Raw genomic sequence first — 20,134 nt, 5'->3', positions numbered from 1 at the left:
CTACATGTGCCTATTGGTTAATCCGGCACTGGCATTTACATTTCACTTTATGAAGACCTTTGAGTGGCTGGTCCTGGATTGTATGAAGCCTCTTGTGGTGAACCACCTGGGCCCACTGCAGTCTGCCTATCTGACAAAGACTGGAGTGTAGGATACAATTATCTATCTTCTCGACAAGGCTTGTTCTTACCTGGACAACGTGGGCAGCACTCTGAGGATTCTGTTTTTTAATTTCTCCAGTGTCTTCAGTACCATCCAACCATCCCTGTTAAGGGGTAAACTCAGGGACATGCAGATGGATGATCCTGTGGTGTCCTGATAATGGACTCTCTGTCAAGCAGACCACAGTTTGTGGGCAAGACTGGAGCACCACAAGGAACAGGCTTGGCTGCTTCTCTCTGCACCTCTGACTAGAAATATAACAGCAGGTTAAGTCACCTGCAGAAATTCTCAGATGATTCTGAACTTGTGGGGTATTGATAAAGGGGATGAGATGGAGGAGAGGAGTCAGGTGGAGAACTTTGCAAAGAGAATTATCTATAACTTAACATCAGCAAAACCAAGGAACTGACTATTGACTTTCTCCACAACAAAGAGTCTATATGTCTGGTCACTATTCAGAGAGTGGATGCAGAGGTGGTCCACTCTTACGAGTACTTGGGGGTTCACATCAATAACAGAGGAACACAGTGGAGCTGTGTAGGAAAGGGCACAGCAGGCTCTTCTTCCTTAGGAGACTGCGTTCATTTAATGTGAGAAGTGACATCCTTCACATCTTCTACAACTCTTCTGATGATCAGTGTGATTTTCTATGCTGTGGTGTGCTGGGCTGGTAACATCACTTCAAGAGGGGCTCACCAAATCAACAAGCTAATTAAAAGGGTGGACTCAGTTCTGGTATGCATTATCGACCTGCTAGAGGTAGTAGTGAAGAACAGATTGAAGAAAAACTGAGTGCCATTATGAACAATGCTACACATCCTCTCTCTGACACACCAACACTGAGGACTTTCAGCCAAAGAATCATTCAGCAGAAGTGTGTGGGGCTCCTTTATACCAACAGCAATACATCTGCATGATGCCTCACGTGACAACCAAGAAATTTTCTTTTTTTTAAACGTTCTTCCCTCTTACAATTCTGGGGTGTGTGTGTTTATCTATCTATCTTATATAGCACCTTTCACTATCTATCTATCTATCTATCTATCTATCTATCTATCTATCTATCTATCTATCTATCTATCTATCTATCTATCTATCTATCTATCTATCTATCTATCTAAACCACCCTGTACTTTCATATAGTGCCTTTACTTGGTGTAATGATCGTCCAGTTCTCGCTGCACTTTACCGTTGCTGCATACAGCAGCCAATCCCGTATTTTCACAGTATGTGTTCCTGATCACAATGTCAGCACTGGCAGGGGTAATGATAGGCTCATTACGTTTTATTTTTTTTAACTTTATAGTTTTTGATACAGATTCAGTTTTTGATGCTGACTTTCATTTTGGTTAATTTTGGACAAGTTTTATTTGTTTTTGTGACCCTGTTGACTCGTGTCATGTTACCCGGGGAGTATTTTTGTCATTTCGTGACCAGTACATTATAAATTTGCGTTGGTGTTAATCTCCCACCCCCAGGCACACTGCTGCATTTTAATTTAAAAATGCAGATGTTAGTCTCAGCTTTAGCCTTCCGTCCACAACACCTCAGCCTCCGTACACTTCTGAAAAGGTCAGCTCAGCATTACGTTGTGGACGGGTGAAATCACAATTTTTTTTTAAAATGCAGACTCTAATCGCACTCTGATTTGTTCATTTCATGGCCCTTCTCTGATTGGATGTTTATTAGATCGTCTCATTTCCTGATTGGTCACACTTCATGGAAAAAAAAATATTCCACCATAGCAGACATGGAGGAGTTGCTTTACATGTCGCGTGTTGTGTTGCTTACCTGTATTCATCTAAATTTGTACAGTTTGACTGCTGAACACAATCTCCAAAAGACAAATAATTCACCTGTCTCTTTAGTTTTGTGATAAATTTCATGGCTGCTGGCGTCACCATCGCTTTAAGGACTGTCGGGTACGCTAAACGTACAGCAAATGTAGGCTTACGACTCTGTCATCTGTGTTTTCACTCATTTCAGTGTGGACGGAGATACTTTTGTAAACGATGAGATAATGGTAGTGTGGAAGGAGATCATTCTTGTTTGAAAACGCCAACATAGTACCTGCGTTACCACTTTGTGGACGTCTTGCTTTGCATACAGTAGTTAGCTTCTTTTCTAGGTGGGCCCTAGCGTTACGTTCCTCTTTGGCTTTTTGACTGTCATTTTTGCCCACGACATCTGATTAATGTCTTGCCCTTTGATTCCTGGTTGCCTTGTTATTTTTTGTTCTCCCGGTTTTGACCCATTTTTCTCCCTGACTTTGATACCATGTCCCGGCTTTTTCATTCTCTCCCAATAATCCTCGGACATCTACGTTTCTCTAGACAGCAGGTGAAGTGACGCCCCTAGAGTGTCTTCTGATTTTATTACAGCACCTTTCAAGGCCCTTTACAGCAATTTTGGTAAACTTCATTTTTGGTTTGCTGACAGCCTCTCCCCAAATGTTCCGGTAACACGGCCCATGTAAGTAGTGTTGGTGAGGGCGTTAAAATGCCAAGTGCTCATTCGGACGGGAGGCTGGGAAGGCAGTGGTGACAGCGGCTGCCATGCTGATTCTACCCAATTATTATGTTTGGAGAAAATAATAGAAGAGAAAGACCCCTAAGTGTATTTGAAATGTAAATCACTCTACAAGAAAGGCAACTTACCTGACTCTCTGGGTCTGTGGACTGTGACAAAATAAAAAGAAGAAGAAGGAGTTTTAATGGCGGAAACATTGAAGGCATAAGAACTGCTATTGTTATTTGTATTAGTTTGGCCGTCTCTTATCCACAGCCATTTGTAAATCTCAACTGTTCACCCATTTCTCAGCTTAGACGGCAATGCCACCCAAGAGCATCTGGCTGCAGCTACTGGAAGGTGTGGAGCTCCACACTAGACAGGAAAGACATGATAGACCCCCTCTCTTACAGTACCGCTGGGTCCAGACCAAATTGGAGCAGGGGTGAAAAATATCCAGCAGTGCCCTTCATAATATTTGGGACAAAGACACATTTTTTTTCTTGATTTTCCCCTTTGCTCCAAAGTTTAAAATTTCAAATCAAAAAATTCAGACATTGCGGACTTTCATTTAAGGGGATTTGCAGACATTTTGGTCACATCATGTAGAAATGACAGCACTTTTTATACATGGGCCTGTGGCGTAGCAATGGATTGTGCAGATTGTTCAAAGGGCCTACGAGCTTGGGGGGCCCACTTGGGGCCTTATAGATTTAAAAAAATTAAATAACTTAAATCACTTGCACAGTTCATTGCATTAATAATTCACAGTTTCAGTGCCACACCATCACCAGGCAAGTCCAATCCAATCCATGATGATATTAAATATTCGGCAGGCCTAGAGTTTACACGAATTTAGACTTCAGGAGTTCGAAGGCTTGGAGTCTAATCGGAGGCACAACACGTCCTAGCCTGCCTTACAGAGAAGTGCACATTCCCAAATTTGGTGACCTTTGAACGGAGCAAGTTTTGAAGGACGTCACATGAATAGTGTAAATATACAACCATCCATCCATCCATCCATTGTCTCCCGCTTATCCGAGGTCGGGTCGCGGGGGCAGCAGCTTGAGCAGAGATGCCCAGACTTCCCTCTCCCCGGCCACTTCTTCTAGCGCTTCCGGGAGAATCCCAAGGCGTTCCCAGGCCAGTCGAGAGACATAGTCCCTCCAGCGTGTCCTGGGTCTTCCCAGGGGCCTCCTCCCGGTTGGACGTGCCCAGAACACCTCACCAGGGAGGCGTCCAGGAGGCATCCTGATCAGATGCCCGAGCCACCTCATCTGACAACTCTCGATGCGGAGGAGCAGCGGCTCTACTCTGAGCCCCTCCCGGATGACTGAGCTTCTCACCCTATCTTTAAGGGAAAGCCCAGACACCCTGCGGAGGAAACTCATTTCAGCCGCTTGTATTCGCGATCTCGTTCTTTCGGTCACTACCCATAGCTCATGACCATAGGTGAGGGTAGGAACATAGATCGACTGGTAAATTGAGAGCTTCGCCTTGCGGCTCAGCTCCTTTTTCACCACGACAGACCGATGCAATGCCCGCATTACTGCGGATGCCGCACCGATCCGCCTGTCGATCTCACGCTCCATTCTTCCCTCACTCGTGAACAAGACCCCGAGATACTTGAACTCCTCCACTTGGGGCAGGATCTCGCTACCAACCCTGAGAGGGCACTCCACCCTTTTCCGGCTGAGGGCCATGGTCTCGGATTTGGAGGTGCTGATTCTCATCCCAGCCGCTTCACACTCGGCTGCGAACCGATCCAGAGAGAGCTGAAGATCACGGCCTGATGAAGCAAACAGGACAACATCATCTGCAAAAAGCAGTGACCCAATCCTGAGCCCACCAAACTGGACCCTCTCAACACCCTGGCTGCGCCTAGAAATTCTGTCCATAAAAGATATGAACAGAATCGGTGACAAAGGGCAGCCCTGGCGGAGTCCAACTCTCACTGGAAACGGGTTCGACTTACTACCGGCAATGCGGACCAAGCTCTGGCACCGATCGTACAGGGACTGAACAGCCCTTATCAGGGGGGCCGGTACCCCATACTCTCGGAGTACCCCCCACAGGATTCCCCGAGGGACACGGTCGAATGCCTTTTCTAAGTCCACAAAACACATGTAGACTGGTTGGGCAAACTCCCATGCACCCTCCAGGACCCTGCTAAGGGTATAGAGCTGGTCCACTGTTCCGCGACCAGGACGAAAACCACACTGTTCCTCCTGAATCCGAGGCTCGACTATCCGACGGACCCTCCTCTCCAGGACCCCTGAATAGACTTTTCCAGGGAGGCTGAGGAGTGTGATCCCTCTGTAGTTGGAACACACCCTCCGATCCTCCTTCTTAAAGAGGGGGACCACCACCCCGGTCTGCCAATCCAGAGGCACTGTTCCTGATGTCCATGCGATGTTGCAGAGGCGTGTCAGCCAAGACAGTCCTACAACATCCAGAGCCTTGAGGAACTCCGGGCGTATCTCATCCACCCCCTGGGCCCTACCACCAAGGAGTTTTTTGACCACCTCGGTGACCTCAGTCCCAGAGATGGGGGAGCCCACCTCTGAGTCCCCAGGCTCTGCTTCCTCATTGGAAGGCATGTTAATGGGATTGAGGAGGTCTTCGAAGTATTCCCCCCACCGACCCACAACATCCCGAGTCGAGGTCAGCAGCGCACCATCCCCACCATATACAGTGTTGACACTGCACTGCTTCCCCTTCCTGAGACGCCGGATGGTGGACCAGAATCTCCTCGAAGCCGTCCGAAAGTCATTCTCCATGGCCTCCCCAAACTCCTCCCACGCCCGAGTTTTTGCCTCAGCAACCACCAAAGCCGCATTCCGCTTGGCCTGCCGGTACCTATCAGCTGCCTCCGGGGTCCCACAGGACAAAAGGGTCCTGTAGGACTCCTTCTTCAGCTTGACGGCATCCTTCACCGCCGGTGTCCACCAGCGGGTTCGGGGATTGCCGCCACGACAGGCACTGACCACCTTACGGCCACAGCTCCGGTCAGCTGCCTCAACAATAGAGGCACGGAACATGGCCCATTCGGACTCAATGTCCCCCACCTCCCTCGGGATGTGGTCGAAGAGACCTGGAAGGGCGTGATTGGGAGGAATGGCCCCCCTGATCTGAACCCGAGCGGTGTTTTGTTATTATTGTAAATATACATTATTATCATAAATAATTGTTACTTTTGTACTTTGATTTGATGTCAGCAGTTTTCGCAATTCGAACTCGTAAACAGTTAATCATAGCAATTCTGTTGTTAAGTTATGGTCCCTGTTAGTCGGCAAATGCTGAATATTTGAACAACATGACTCTGTTTATACTCTCGCCAAACAACGCCATGTCAGCCAGTAGCAGCGGATCCAGCAAACATTGAGTGTTGCTACTACACGGTGCACCTGCAATAGGAATTGGAAAACGCTAAGCTCACCAAGATTTCGTCCTTTCTCAAAACTAAGCAAGGGCCAGCGGTGGTAACTGAGAATGCTGATGCTGGTGAATCATTGCAATGGTCGCAAGCAGATTATGCAGACAGTGCAGTGAGTGAAATGGTTGCAACTACCAAGTCTAGAAGTAGCGATACAAAGGCTTCAGATCAGGTGCTATCTGCTAAAACCGTTAAAAATGGAGAAACTACTAAAGACAAACAAGCAATATACGTTGTGAGGGATGGCCGGCCGAATATTCCGGTCCACACCTCCAGGCCGCTAGATGGAGTCCTCCCAGCAGCATGGAAGGTCCCCAAATTCCAGCAGGGCATCATGGACTATGGAGTTTTAATACACAACCCTGCTGGATAACGTCGGGGCCGCCACGAGTCACTGCAGGGAGGCCCAGAGATTTATATTTTCCATATAGCCCGGAAGTATTTCCAACTCACGGAAATGGAAGAAATGATATACTTCCGGGCTGAAGAAAAAGAAGTTTTTGCCTGACCCGGAAGTGATAGAAAGTCACATGGACTTTAGGGTTGGAACCACTTCCGGGTCAGGGAATATAAAAGGACGATGGCAAATCCCAGACATTGAGATGAGTTGGGAGGCAGGGTGGCTAATCGTCTAGGAGTGGAGGATTGGTTATTGTTTATTGATTGGAGTATTGTTTATTAATTATATGAGAATTGTGGAGTGTAGGTGCTTTGTGCACTGTATTGTCCGAATAAATATAATTATTGGACTTTTACCTGGAGTCTGGAGTCAACTCAGAGGGTTCAAGAGGACGACAGTGTCTCAAACTGTCACAACGTATATGACCAAGCAATCTCCTACCGACAAGGCAAATTTCTTGGAACCACTGACACCTCAGTTTATGACGTCCATTTTCCCAGAACTTGTGTAAAACAGATCTATTGTGTAGTAGTATCCTGTCAACCGGTGTTGTCATTTTAATTTGTTACAAACTGAAATGGCTTCATTTTATAGCACAGAACAGTTTCTACTTTCTAGCTTATGTTACATTTTAATCATCTTCCTTCACAAAGTTGTCTTGGAAAAGCAAGCGGGTCCACATCTTACATATATTTATGTACTACTACTACTCACATCACCCACATTCCATTCTCACAATTTATTTTATTTTTGCTAACTTACAGCTGCTGTAATAAAGCGATTATAAAAGTTACTACAAACTCCATTTCGAGAGCCAGTTTATACGTCACCAGTGTGTGATCTGATGGTGACGCGGACGCCACTGCCCAGCCGACCCCTAGGGTCTAGTTGCGAATAAACTGCTAACCGTTATGACAGGAGGAGCCCACCTCAGGGCACTGCACAGGGGGCCTTCAGCAAGCTAGCTGCGCCACTGACATGGGCCCTCCATTTCAGGTCACCATAATGTAGGTGGGTTGCATTGCTTCATTAGACACCTCGGCCTGCTTCTAGTTGTTTGTATTCCCCATCATTGCTATTTCAAAGACCTCAAAGAAAATCGATTTTAATGGTTGCCTTCGGGTTCGAAGGGTTGCCAGTTTCCCCAAGCTGTTGAGCCTCATTTGTTCTCCCACTAACATTCTGATGTTTAATGGCTCCTACTCAGGACAGTTCAGTCTGGGTGCCTGACTTTGGGTATTTGAGGCCAACTGATTTGTGAGAATGTCAGAAGGGTCCCACTCATCTATCAACTGTGGCAGGAGGCTGGGGGGCAGACCCAGCCGGGACACCAGGAAGGAGATCTATACGTCCCCCAGGCCACGAGGGGGCAACCACCCTGGATAGCAAGGGGACCACGGGGAAGTAGCATGGAGGCTCAAACCCGTGACTACCGCCAGGGGTGCCCAAAGCCTCATAAAGCTCGGGAGATCGACACTTCCGCCACACCTGGGAAGGTGGAGGAAGGACCTTCCAGCAACGCCCAGAGTACTTCAGGGTGCTCATGCGGCACTTCTGCCATACCAGGGGAAGAACGTCAGCGAGCACCTGGAGCACGTTTGGGTGACTATAAAATGGGCTGCCTTCCTACAGTCAAAGAGCGAGAGTCGGGAGCTGGAGGAGGATGAAGCTCCAGTAACGGAGGGAAGAAAGGCAGCCCACGGACATTGAAAGGCCTGAGTAAGGGTGATTGGTGCGGGGCACTGTGTGTGTGCAAAACTGTAAATAAACAGGTGTTTTATAGAAGTACTGGTGTCAGTTTGATGGTGTTTGGCCTAGCTCTCACACAACCTATGCACATGCGCCCCATTAGGGGCGCTCTTCTATGCCAGTCACACAATACATGTGAGCAATGATTTCAATCTCAGCTTACATGACAGTCACCAAAGTGACACGCGTAACACGACATGCACAATGCGGCATACATACCTGCTTGGGGGCCTGCGGCAGATTCTAGAAGAGAAAGGGAGACAAAGGTGAGCAAGGAGGGTATGGAGGTGAAGCAGGCTGCCCATCTTTATTCTGACCCCCTCAATGGTAGGAACATATTAGGGGCGACCGGGGTGCAACTCAACCACACGTTGCAGAAATACAGAATGAGATGGAGACCCCCTTACTGTGTGACAATACACCGCTCAGCACCATTTTAGCCCACAAGGACTTCCCAGAATCCAATGAGGGAATCAGTAAAACTCAGAAGTTGGCAAACAAAATGGAGGAGAAGGGGAGCAACTGAGACAGCAGAATATGATGGCTTTATAAATGGAGGAAGGATGACACGGAATGGTGCCAAGATCTGGGAGGGTTAAGCTGTCCACTTTATTGTCATAATAAGGTCATTTGCACAGAAATCTCAAAAGAGAAACAAGAGGGGCTCACAGTTGGATTCAATGAGTGCCATCTTTAGTGGTCCACCTACTTAATTGGCCCTCCTTGCCATTCAGTGGCCTGCCAAGTCTGACAATGGGCATTTGGTATTCCCCTAAAAACAGAAGACTTACCTGTCGTCGTCTTTTAGTGATGATAATAACGGTTGTGACCACCGCAGCAACGACGATCACAGAGATGGGAATGCCAACCGCTAGGCCAATCACTAATGATGTGTCCTGCAAGTAGAAGACAAAATGAGGCACTGGCACTACAGGTGTGGGTGTTCTGTCTGTTGGGTGTGAGGGTCCACACTGTCACGTCACAATCCTGTGAGTATCTCCAAAAGGAGGTATAGGCCTTACCCGATGTGCTTTACTGGCACTACATCCATTTCGATCCATCCATTTTTGTTCCTGTTTTGCCATTTCATAGGCACTAACAGGGAGCAGCATGGTGGCACAATGGCAGCACTGCTGTCTCCATGTAAGGAAACTGAGGTTTGTATCCCAAGCATTGCCTGCATGAAGCTTCAGTTTTGTACCCTTGTCTCATTATATTTGCCCCCAAACAGTCCCCAGACTGATGTTTCCCAAGCGTGTTGACCTCTTTTATGAGTGGGTTTGGATAAAAGCGTCTGCTGAGCAAATAAATGAAATGTAAATGTAAGTTTATATGTTCTCCCCATGTCCACATGGGGTTCCTCTGGCCAATTCAGCATTGCCAAGCCACTTAACCTGCATGTCTTTGGACTGTGGGAGGAAACTGAAGCACAGTGTACATATTCTCTCCATTTCCATGTGGGGGTCCACTGGGTGCTCCAGTTTCCTCCGACAGTCCAAAGACATGCAGGTTAGGTGGACTGGCAAAGTCAAATTGGCCTCTGGTGTGTGCGCGTGTGTGTGTGTGTGTGTGTGTGTGTGTGTGTGTGTGTGTGTGTGTGTGTGTGTGTGTGTTAGCCCCACTATCCAGATATTATTCCTGCCTCGTGTACAGTGATTTCTAGAATAGGCCCCAGGTATCATATGGCCCAGCCCTGGATAAGTGGGTTAGGAAGATGAATGGATGCTACAGAGCACTTCATCTGGTACTGTGGATGGCATAGCACTGGCACAGAATCAATGCCCACTGTCTCCAGACTCAGTGTGAAGCTGAAACCCTGATCAAGATTGTGCCAGTCCTGCACCATAGCATGCCATCTTACGGCTGCAGGATCCTGGGTTCAAGTGTTGTATAGTAATGAAGAATTTTGAAGAACATTGAAGAATACAACAATGAAGAATTTCTTCCTCATTACATGTATTTGAATAAGTTTTGAGAATATTTCTACATTACTTGAGTGTAAAATTTTCTGACAACTTTTACTTTTACAAATGCAAATAGCTAATTCTCCTCAGATATACAGGAGTGGGAAAAAGTAGGTTTACAGTTGTTTGGATGGGAAAGACATGCAGGTTATGATTATTACAATAGCTTTATTAACTCAAAAGACAATCACAATGGCACAGTGCACTTAATACAAGATTACACTCACAACTGTAAACCTACTTTTCCCCATCCCTGTATTTTGCTGGACACGTTTGCTACTGCAATATTAAACATGAAAACAAAAGGCCTACGCAAATAAGCACAATGGTTTGCTCAGTTAAATATTTAAAATGCAGTTGCCACTGGCACTAAAACCCAGTCGACTACGCGGTCGTTCCAAGTACTTCTCACCGCAGCCCACAGAATGTGGCAGTGCTGGACGATGATGATGAGGATGCACAATCCCAGTCTCCATTATCTCTTACGTCTTCACCACAGCCTATGAAAGGAGAAAGGCTGGATACTTGGGGTGGGGTGGGATGATGGTGACGCATAATCAGTCTTAATAATTCTTTACACTTATATCGCACTTTTCTCACTACTCATAGTGCTCTCTGCACAGGGAGGCCGCACAATCTCCTTACTGCAAAGCAGCAGCGCTACCACTGCACCACCAGTTTTGGTCATCTTCAAAAGCTGATGCTGCACTAGTTTTGCAGACTGTGAGGTGGGCTTGTGTGGTGACATGTTGTGATTCACTCATCTTGTCACCTGTGTTACTTACATGTCCTCTCACAATATTCTGGACATCACTGTTCCAAAACAGATTGTGAACTAGTTGGAAAAGCCCAAGAAAACCTTGGGAATGTGGAACTAGGAGTCATAAAGTCCAGGTAAAGTGCTTTATTAAACATTACTAGGGGGCTTCACCCCCTGCTCGCTTCGCTCGCCAACTTCGCGTCTCTGCCGCTCTCATATGTGGATTTCACTTTTACCAAACAACAAATCTTTTAATTTACGCAGATAGGCCTCTTCATTGGGAAGAAACACTACTTTTCCCTGATGGCAATACAAATTAGATGATCTACATGTCTCCGACTTTTAAAGCTAAACAATATTTACACCCTTCTGTCATCTCACCTACAGTGCATCCGGAAAGTATTCACAGCGCATCACTTTTTCCACATTTTGTTATGTTACAGCCTTATTCCAAAATGGATTAAATTCATTTTTTTCCTCAGAATTCTACACACAACACCCCATAATGACAATGTGAAAAAAGTTTACTTGAGATTTTTGCAAATTTATTAAAAACAAAAAAATTGAGAAAGCACATGTACATAAGTATTCACAGCCTTTGCCATGAAGCTCAAAATTGAGCTCAGGTGCCTCCTGTTTCCCCTGATCATCCTTGAGATGTTTCTGCAGCTTCATTGGAGTCCACCAGTTGTAAATTCAGTTGACTGGACATGATTTGGAAAGGCACACACCTGTCTATATAAGGTCCCACAGTTGACAGTTCATGTCAGAGCACAAACAAGCATGAAGTCAAAGGAATTGTCTGTAGACCTCTGAGACAGGATTGTCTCGAGGCACAAATCTGGGGAAGGTTACAGAAAAATTTCTGCTGCTTTGGAGGTCCCAATGAGCACAGTGGCCTCCATCATCCGTATGTGGAAGACGTTCGAAACCACCAGGACTCTTCCTAGAGCTGGCCGGGCCATCTAAACTGAGCAATCGGGGGGAGAAGGGCCTTAGTCAGGGAGGTGACCAAGAACCTGATGGTCACTCTGTCAGAGCTCCAGAGGTCCTCTGTGGAGAGAGGAGAACCTTTCAGAAGGACAACCATCTCTGCAGCAATCCACCAACTCAGGCCTGTATGGCAAAGTGGCCAGACGGAAGCTACTCCTTAGTAAAAGGCACATGGCAGCCAGCCTGGAGTTTGCCAAAAGGCACCTGAAGGACCCTCAGACCATGAGAAAGAAAATTCTCTGGTCTGATGAGACAAAGATTGAACTGTTTGGTGTGAATGCCAGGCGTCACCTTTGGGGGAAACCTGGCACCATCCCTACAGTGAAGCATGGTGGTGGCAGCATCATGCTGTGGGGATGTTTTTCAGCAGCAGGAACTGGGAGACTATTCAGGATAAAGGGAAAGATGACTGCAGCAATGTACAGAGACATCTTGGATGAAAACCTGCTCCAGAGCGCTCTTGACCTCAGACTGGGGCGACGGTTCATCTTTCAGCAGGACATCGACCCTAAGCACACAGCCAAGATATCAAAGGAGTGGCTTCAGGAAAACTCTGTGAATGTCCTTGAGTGGCCCAGCCAGAGCCCAGACTTGAATCTGATTGAACATCTCTGGAGAGATTTTAAAATGGCTGTGCACCGACGCTTCCCATCCAACCTGATGGAGCTTGAGAGGTGCTGCAAAGAGGAATGGGTGAAGCTGGCCAAGGATAGGTGTGCCAAGCTTGTGGCATCATATTCAAAAAGACTTGAGGCTGTAATTGCTGCCAAAGGTGCATCGACAAAGTATTGAGCAAAGGCTGTGAATACTTATGTACATGGGATTTCTCAGTCTTTTTATTTTTAATTAAATTTGCAAAAAACCTCAAGTAAACTTTTTTCACGTTGTCATTATGGGGTGTTGTGTGTAAAATTCTGAGGAAAAAAAATGAATTTAATCCATTTTGGAATAAGGCTGTAACATAACAAAATGTGGAAAAAGTGATGCGCTGTGAATACTTTCCGGATGCACTGTATGTAAATATATTTTTTTCAAAGATTTTTAAGCACAAAAAATAGTTAATTATACCATAGAATGCACAGTGTAATAGCAAAGTAAATGTAAAAACATTGAATAACACTGAGAAAAACCTTGAACAGAGAAAAACTAACATTGCAAGAGTTCACGCTACAGCCTTATGAAACCGCTCGCTGTAAACACTTTTATTTAATGAGTTTTAAGCACAAGGAAAAAAAATGAACATTTGAAAAATCCGTACAAAAACTAACCATAAACAACTAAGAAAAGTAACATTGCAGGAGTCGAGTTCTGGCATGAAGGAAGTGAGGAGGAAACTGGGTGGAGAGGAGGTTACAGTTTTGAGGTAAAGTCTGTGACAATGCGGGTTCACTGCATGCTCCCATCTCGCTTCCGGGAGCCCTTAATCCCGTCACCATCGGTAATGTTACCGATGAGCACGACAGTGAGGCACTACAATGGAGCAAGGGGATGGTGCAAAAAGTGCCAAGTGCTTTTATTAAAATCAACAAAACAACAATCAAAAACAAAATCCAAATTAAATAAAGTGCAGTGCTTTCAGAATCCTTCAATAAATAAATAATCCCATAAAAACAGAAGTGAAGTGGAGGTTAAAATCCAATAGAAAAAAGTCTTCATTAAATACAACGAGGTTAAAACAATGCTGGAAGCAGTCTCTTTAAAAAACAAGCCCGGTACATTCTTTAACTGGTGACCTCCGCTGCCTTCTTGGCCTTACGTGGCCAGCCATCCTTCTTCTGGTCACTCCAGCTCCTTGATCGCTCAGCTGGAGCGACCGCTTCCTTCAGCCCCACCGAGTGTCGGCTAAACACCCCTGCTTGGGCTCACTGTCCAGCTGCCTGCCTGCAATCATGCGCTCGCTCGCTCACTCACACCGGTTCTTTTCACACTGCTTCCTGCTTACTTCCGCACTCCGCAACCTCCGTCTTTCTTTTCTTTTTCCTCCCTTTAGCCATCTCGCGCTTCTATTTATCAAGAGAACATGGCAGCTGTAGCGCGACGATTATTTATTTAAAACTGGCCTCTTGACGTGAGCTGTGGACCCGCTATACCACAAAGTTCCTCTGCGTGATGCAGTCCAGATCTAATTATGCAGATCCAGATCGTCTGGATGACTTTGATTTATGCAGGGACGATTCCAGTTCGTCACGAAGACGATTCTTCATGTCGTCAGTTCGCATACTTCTCGATGGTCCAGGATTTTTTGGTGATTTTCTATGTAATAAACTTAATAAGTTATAGCGTAATGAAAATTGCATAATTAGATCTGGACCACCCTATACTGTACAGGGAGAGGCTGAACACGTGCGTAAATCACCGGCGCGTACGAACCGGAAGGGGAACAAAATAGAGCACAAAGAGTTCACAGTGGATGCATAGGGAGAAACTGAACACGTGCGGAAATCATCAGTGTGTATGACCCGGAAGGGAAACTGGCTTGTTCGTCACCCGAGTGTGTGTGGTCGTGAACAGATGCAAAAGTTTGGCGAACTTTTTGGTAACCCGATTTGTACGTGTTCAGACACGTTCATGACCCGAGGTTCCACTGTACTTCCATTATCTCTAACCTACTCTGCAGGTGTATCGTATATATAAAAGAATATGCAGGGCGCGGGAGGAAGAGGGTTTGGTGCTTAGTTATTATAGACAGAAAATCAGTTATTTGAAAATTTCACTACAACTGTCTATTTTAAATACCAATGATTAATAAAACATAGTAAAAAGTAAAAGTAGAAGTTAAAAAGTAAAACATAATAAGAAGTAATAAAAAGTAACCCCTAATGGGAACAGCCAAAAGAAGAAGAAGAAGATGAAGAAGAACTCTGACTGTGTCATTCTCTCTCTTACAACTCTTTCTCTCTTTCAGGCCCCACCTCTTCTGAGTAGCAGCGAGCGTAAGCACAGAGCAGCAGCGTCTCCCACAGGCACGTAGCCCTTCGCAAACACCCGAGTAAATCCAACTGAAGTAAAGCCGAAACCTGACCAGGAGAAATAACTGGCAGTTTGAAATCCAAGTCCAATGCAGAAATCGCTGAAAGCACCGAAGTTAAAAAACGGAGATGATATCAGCGCTAAATGTAAGTTCTATCTGTTCTCTGCCTGTCGAGGGCACGTTTAAATGTTGTGTATCCTGCAGCATGTACAGTTCAGGTTTTCCGGCCGACAATGTAGACAGTTCAACCTGCCAAAAGTGCTTAGTTAATTTAGAGTTGGTCGGGAAAATACACAAATTGGAGGATCCGTGTTAGGAACTTGATAGCAATTAGGCAAACCGAAAATTGGATTGACTCGATTTGTTTAGACAATTCAGTTACTTCTAATTCGGCTTCAGTCTTTCCAGGTGCCTCTGTAGTCAGTGCACAGCCGAAGTCAGCAGCACCAATTCAGCCACAGGGCGAGTGGGTAACAGTAAGGTAGGGGTCTAAGAAGCCAAAATTTAGTCCCTCAGCACCCAGGTCACGAATTCGGACCCAGAACAGATTCTCAGCACTCCACAGCGCGCCTGTGGAAACTGACAATAAGAAAGTGCTCATAATTGGCAATTCCATAGTGCGGAATGTTAGAATTCCAAATTATGTTAAACCAGCAGTTAATGCTACATGCCTCACAGGGGCCAAGATTTTTGACATAGAGGCCAAATTGGACCGTGTCACCGACGATGAAGTATCTACCTTATTGCTGCATGTCAGCACTAATGACATTTATTTACAGCAATCTGAGGTATTAAAGAGGAACTTCATCTCTCTGTGCACCAAAGCTAAAAGAAAATGTCAGAATTTAGTTGTATCTGTCCCCTTACAAAGATTATATAGATGTGATGTGATTAATAGCAGATTGCGTTCCCTTCACTGCTGTCTAGAAACCTGGTGTGCAAATAAAAGCATAGCGTTTGTAAACAATTGGGATGATTTTTGGGAAAGGCCTGGATTTTTCAAAAGAGATGGTCTTCATCCTATCTTATGTATTATCCCAAAATATGGCAGCAAAACTGCCTGGCTGACTGATTAGACCACCATCCAGGCCACAGTCATATGATCTTAAATCACAGGCTGTTGTTTATTCCACCTGTTACTATCCTGAAGCTATTACCCATAATCCCTGTTGTGGGGCATCCAGTAAATTTAGTCTTGATGCAAACCTTAAATTATTTGATAACCAAAAAATAAGGTGTATAATTAGACCAAGGGATAAAACCAGACCCTCCACCAGGGGCATCTGTAATAGAAATTTACTTCAAATTAAAACAAAAAATATATCACCACTTCAGAAAGAAGTATGCAGCTTTAAATGCTGCTTATTGAACATTCGCTCTCTTAGCAGTAAAGCTGTTTTGGTAAATGATATTATATTATGTACTAAATGTGATCTGTGTCTTCTCACTGAAACCTGGTTTAGTAAATGTGACACTGTTCCCCTAGCTGAGGCGTCACCAGATGGATACTCGTTCCTTCATAAGTCTAGAGATTCTGGTCGAGGAGGAGGCCTTGGAATAATTCATTGTAACAAAATGCAAATCACTTCTAAAAATTTAGGCAACTTTACATCCTTTGAGGCATTCGCTTGAAATATTAAAACAGATTCCAACAAAATTATAGTGCTAGTCTATAGACCACCAGGGCCATATTCATTTTTCATGACTGAATTTAGCAATCTTTTATCTGATTTGGCTATAAATTATAATCACGTAGTGTTGAAGGTGGACTTTTAGCAAATGTTTTACTTATTTGTTAAATTCAGTAGGATTTTGTCAGATTGTCAAAGGTCCAATTCATAATCATAACCACACATTAGATTTAATTATAACTTACAAAGTTGAAATTCAAAATTTAAATATTACTCCATTAAATGAAGTTATTTCTGATCACTACTTAATTACATCTGATTTAGTCCTGCCCTTGCCAACGCACTCACATATTAAAACAAAGACAGTGCAACATCTAGGTTGTAATTCTTCTTCAAAATGTATAGATACTTTGAGCAAGTCGAGGGTATTTGTGGAAAACCATTTAGATCAGCTAACATCACATTATAATGTGACCTTGAGAGATGCTCTGGACACTGCAGCTCCCCTTAAAACAAAAGTGATCAAAGCACATAGAAATTCTCCCTGGTTTAATGAAAACACTCAAGCTCTTAAATTAGAATGTCGAAAACTGGAGTGCAGATGGAGAACAACAAAGCTACATTTCTTTCAAATTGCATGGACAGAGAGTGTTAAAAAATATAAAAAAGCTCTCTTTAAAGCTCGCTCAGAATACTATTCTACAATAATAGTTAGCAATAATAAAAATCCTCGGGTACTGTTTAGAACAGTTGCTAAATTAACAAATGGGAATTCAGATCTACAGTGCAAAATACCAACATATATTAGCAGTACAGACTTTATGAACTTCTTCAATTAGAAAATTAAAAATCTAAGATCCCAGATCTCAGCATCACAGTACAAACCGCATACTAGCTTAGCAGACCCTGCCTCACATTGCATTCAGCACTTTGGTAATTTTAATCCTGTAACTGAGCAGGAAGTCTTAATTTTAATTTCTAAAATGAAATCCACTACTTATTCCCTAGATCCAGTGCCAACAAAACTAGTAAAAAGTGCAATGGATGTTCTTGCAGCGCCTATTCTAAGCATTATCAATAGTTCATTATTGCATGGCACAGTACCTGATGCACTAAAAGTGTCAGTCATTAAACCATTACTTAAAAAGTCACACCTAGACCCACATATACTTAATAATTATAGACCTAATTCAAATTTCATCGGATTGGCAGGCCCAGCGCTGATTAAACTGTGGAATGGCCAAATGGGGGAGGCAGCTTGATGGCCGAGGTCTTCAGGATTCTAAACACATCCAAATCATATTATGGGATATCACCTACTGTTAAATTCTGCTCCATACTTGTAATTTTTTTATTTTTTATACTGTATTGAGGATTTGTTCTGTTCTGTGTATTGTGTTGTATTGCCCCCCTTCTTATTGATACCCACTTTTTTTCCCTACAAGGGTTTTTTTGGGAGTTTTTCCTTGTCTTCTTAGAGAGTCAAGGCTGGGGGGCTTTCAAGGGGCAGGGCCTGTTAAAGCCCATTGCAGCACTTCTTGTGTGATTTTGGACTATACAAAAATAAATTGTATTGTATTGTAAGAAGAAGAAGAATTATCAGCTCTTGCCGCTCTTTTTCTATTGTGATCTAAAATTCAACGTTCTTGAATAGATAATTTGCTTCTCTGCCATGCCATTATAACTGCGGTGAAGGGCGAGTTGGCAGCACTGAGAGTATCATGGGGTGGGACGGAGAGCGGATGTGCTCAGTAGGAGTAATGATTGTTCCTCCGCAACATCCTTTCAGACCCCCAGGATGCAGTTTCCTACTAACATTTATTTTCCGCCACGCAAGTCATTTCCAAATGCTGTTACTGATATTACTAAAGGCTGATACCCATATGTGAACTGCTGTCTCAGATCTGTAGACAGCTCGTCAATAATCGCTGAGCGCTGCCACACTTAAGATCGCTCACAGACTTTCACTGTACTGAAGCTTATCTCACAATTTCGCAAAGACATTGCTTGCTGCAGTTAATGGTGGATGGCGTCCCAGAATGTGCCACACACACTCAGTATGGACCTCACTCGAGTTATGACGGCTGTGTCTGGTGGTCACTGGTCTGAAAGAAAAGTACACACAGCAGACCTGCCATGAGAGGTCACTTGGTGGGTCACCCCTAGCAAGTGCAGGGCACCCACACATCGAAATTCACTGCTCCATTGGAGAAACCTCTGCAGGCCACCCCCTGCTCCATGCTGCCTCCACTTCTGTACTCAGGGTGCATGTCCTTCTTATATTCTTGTGGCTTTCTTGATGTTTCTCAGATATGCCAAACCTGAGACCAAAATGGATGGACCTCCTGGTTTTTACATTTCTCCTAGTGCTACTGTGTTGCCTATACAAATTATACAATTAATAAGTCATAAATCATAAATCATATAGACCCTGAATACCAGTAGTCTCTGTCCACTGGGAGCTCAACTGCACAACAGCTGGTTAACATGGCTGCAGTACTGGTGGACAAGAGCAAACAGCTAAATGAATCGTGACGTCTTACCTTAGTGGTGGTTGTGCTGCTCTGATATGTGGTTGAAGTAAAGAATGTGTGGTCCTGGGGAGAAAAGAGAAGGAGGTCAGAAGGACTAAGCTCTAGACTTAACTAGCCACCCAGCCGCCCAGACATGAGACACATGTCTGTGCTAGCAGGCAAGCCCAAGGTGCTCTGGCATAGTGACCTGTCTGTACTCACCATGCTGGCTGTTGTGAACTGACTGTCATTAGTCACCTGAAAGACAAAAATAAGAGAAACATGTGAGGGACCTGCCATGAAAAAAAGAGAGATAAAGAGCTGATGAGTGCAGAGCCCAATGAGGAGCAAAGACAACTGGGAACTAAAGCACTGGACAGATAGAGAGAGGCAGAAGGATAGACAGACAGACAGACACACAGGGCCAGGCGGACTGACAGACAAGGAGACATGGACAGGCAGAGTGGGCCAGACAGATGGATGGAATGACAGACACACACCAGACAAGACAGAAGATGAAAAACACTGACCGGGTCACACAGACAGACAGGACCGACAGAGGTGCTTCTTAGCACACCGTAGTGGAATGAGCCTTTGGCTAACATTAGCTTGCTGTTACAATTTACCTGCCTGTGGGGCATGCTGGGAATCAGAGCCCCATGGGACAGCTCTGCTGAGTTTCATGACTGCTGTCAGGGGGGAGTCAGTTTAATTTATGCACGGACGGCGGACGCACCGACGCGCATGCGCACTGCGCCTCAGCGCCCCAGAGTCAAACCCAGCGGCTTCCCAGAGTCGGTAGGTGGCGCCCAAACAACACAACCTGTAAACTAAACTTGCTCTAATCCACTGTGCCAGCAGTCAGTGTGGCATATTTGAATCACATAACGGTAATTTAGTATTAAAAGTAAGTCAACTAACGGAAATGCAAAAATGAGCCCGTATGGATTAAAACGATGAACGAAGGTGCCCACAACGCGCTTCTGAAACAGCACAGGCAAAGGAGTCACGGCTCCAAAAAGAAACAGCTCAAAGATTAGAAATACA

At 44.9% G+C, this 20,134-nt stretch overlaps 1 protein-coding gene across 1 annotated transcript in view; it reads right to left on the bottom strand.

The window, feature by feature from the left end:
- LOC114647315 (uncharacterized) overlaps positions 1-20,134 on the bottom strand; it is a 60,614-nt gene that overhangs the window by 13,893 nt on the left and 26,587 nt on the right. Inside the window, exons 3-7 of the mRNA XM_028796003.2 lie at positions 19,310-19,345; positions 19,118-19,171; positions 9,047-9,151; positions 8,475-8,498; positions 2,820-2,840 (exon numbers count right to left, since the gene is read on the bottom strand). Of these exons, the coding sequence (XP_028651836.1) occupies positions 2,820-2,840; positions 8,475-8,498; positions 9,047-9,151; positions 19,118-19,171; positions 19,310-19,345 (240 nt within the window). The remainder of the gene's footprint in view (positions 1-2,819; positions 2,841-8,474; positions 8,499-9,046; positions 9,152-19,117; positions 19,172-19,309; positions 19,346-20,134) is intronic.

This window comes from Erpetoichthys calabaricus, chromosome 2 (genome assembly GCF_900747795.2).
Source record: "Erpetoichthys calabaricus chromosome 2, fErpCal1.3, whole genome shotgun sequence".
In the NCBI taxonomy this organism is placed as follows: Eukaryota; Metazoa; Chordata; class Cladistia; order Polypteriformes; family Polypteridae; genus Erpetoichthys; species Erpetoichthys calabaricus.
This window is presented reverse-complemented; position numbering and strand designations above follow the sequence as displayed.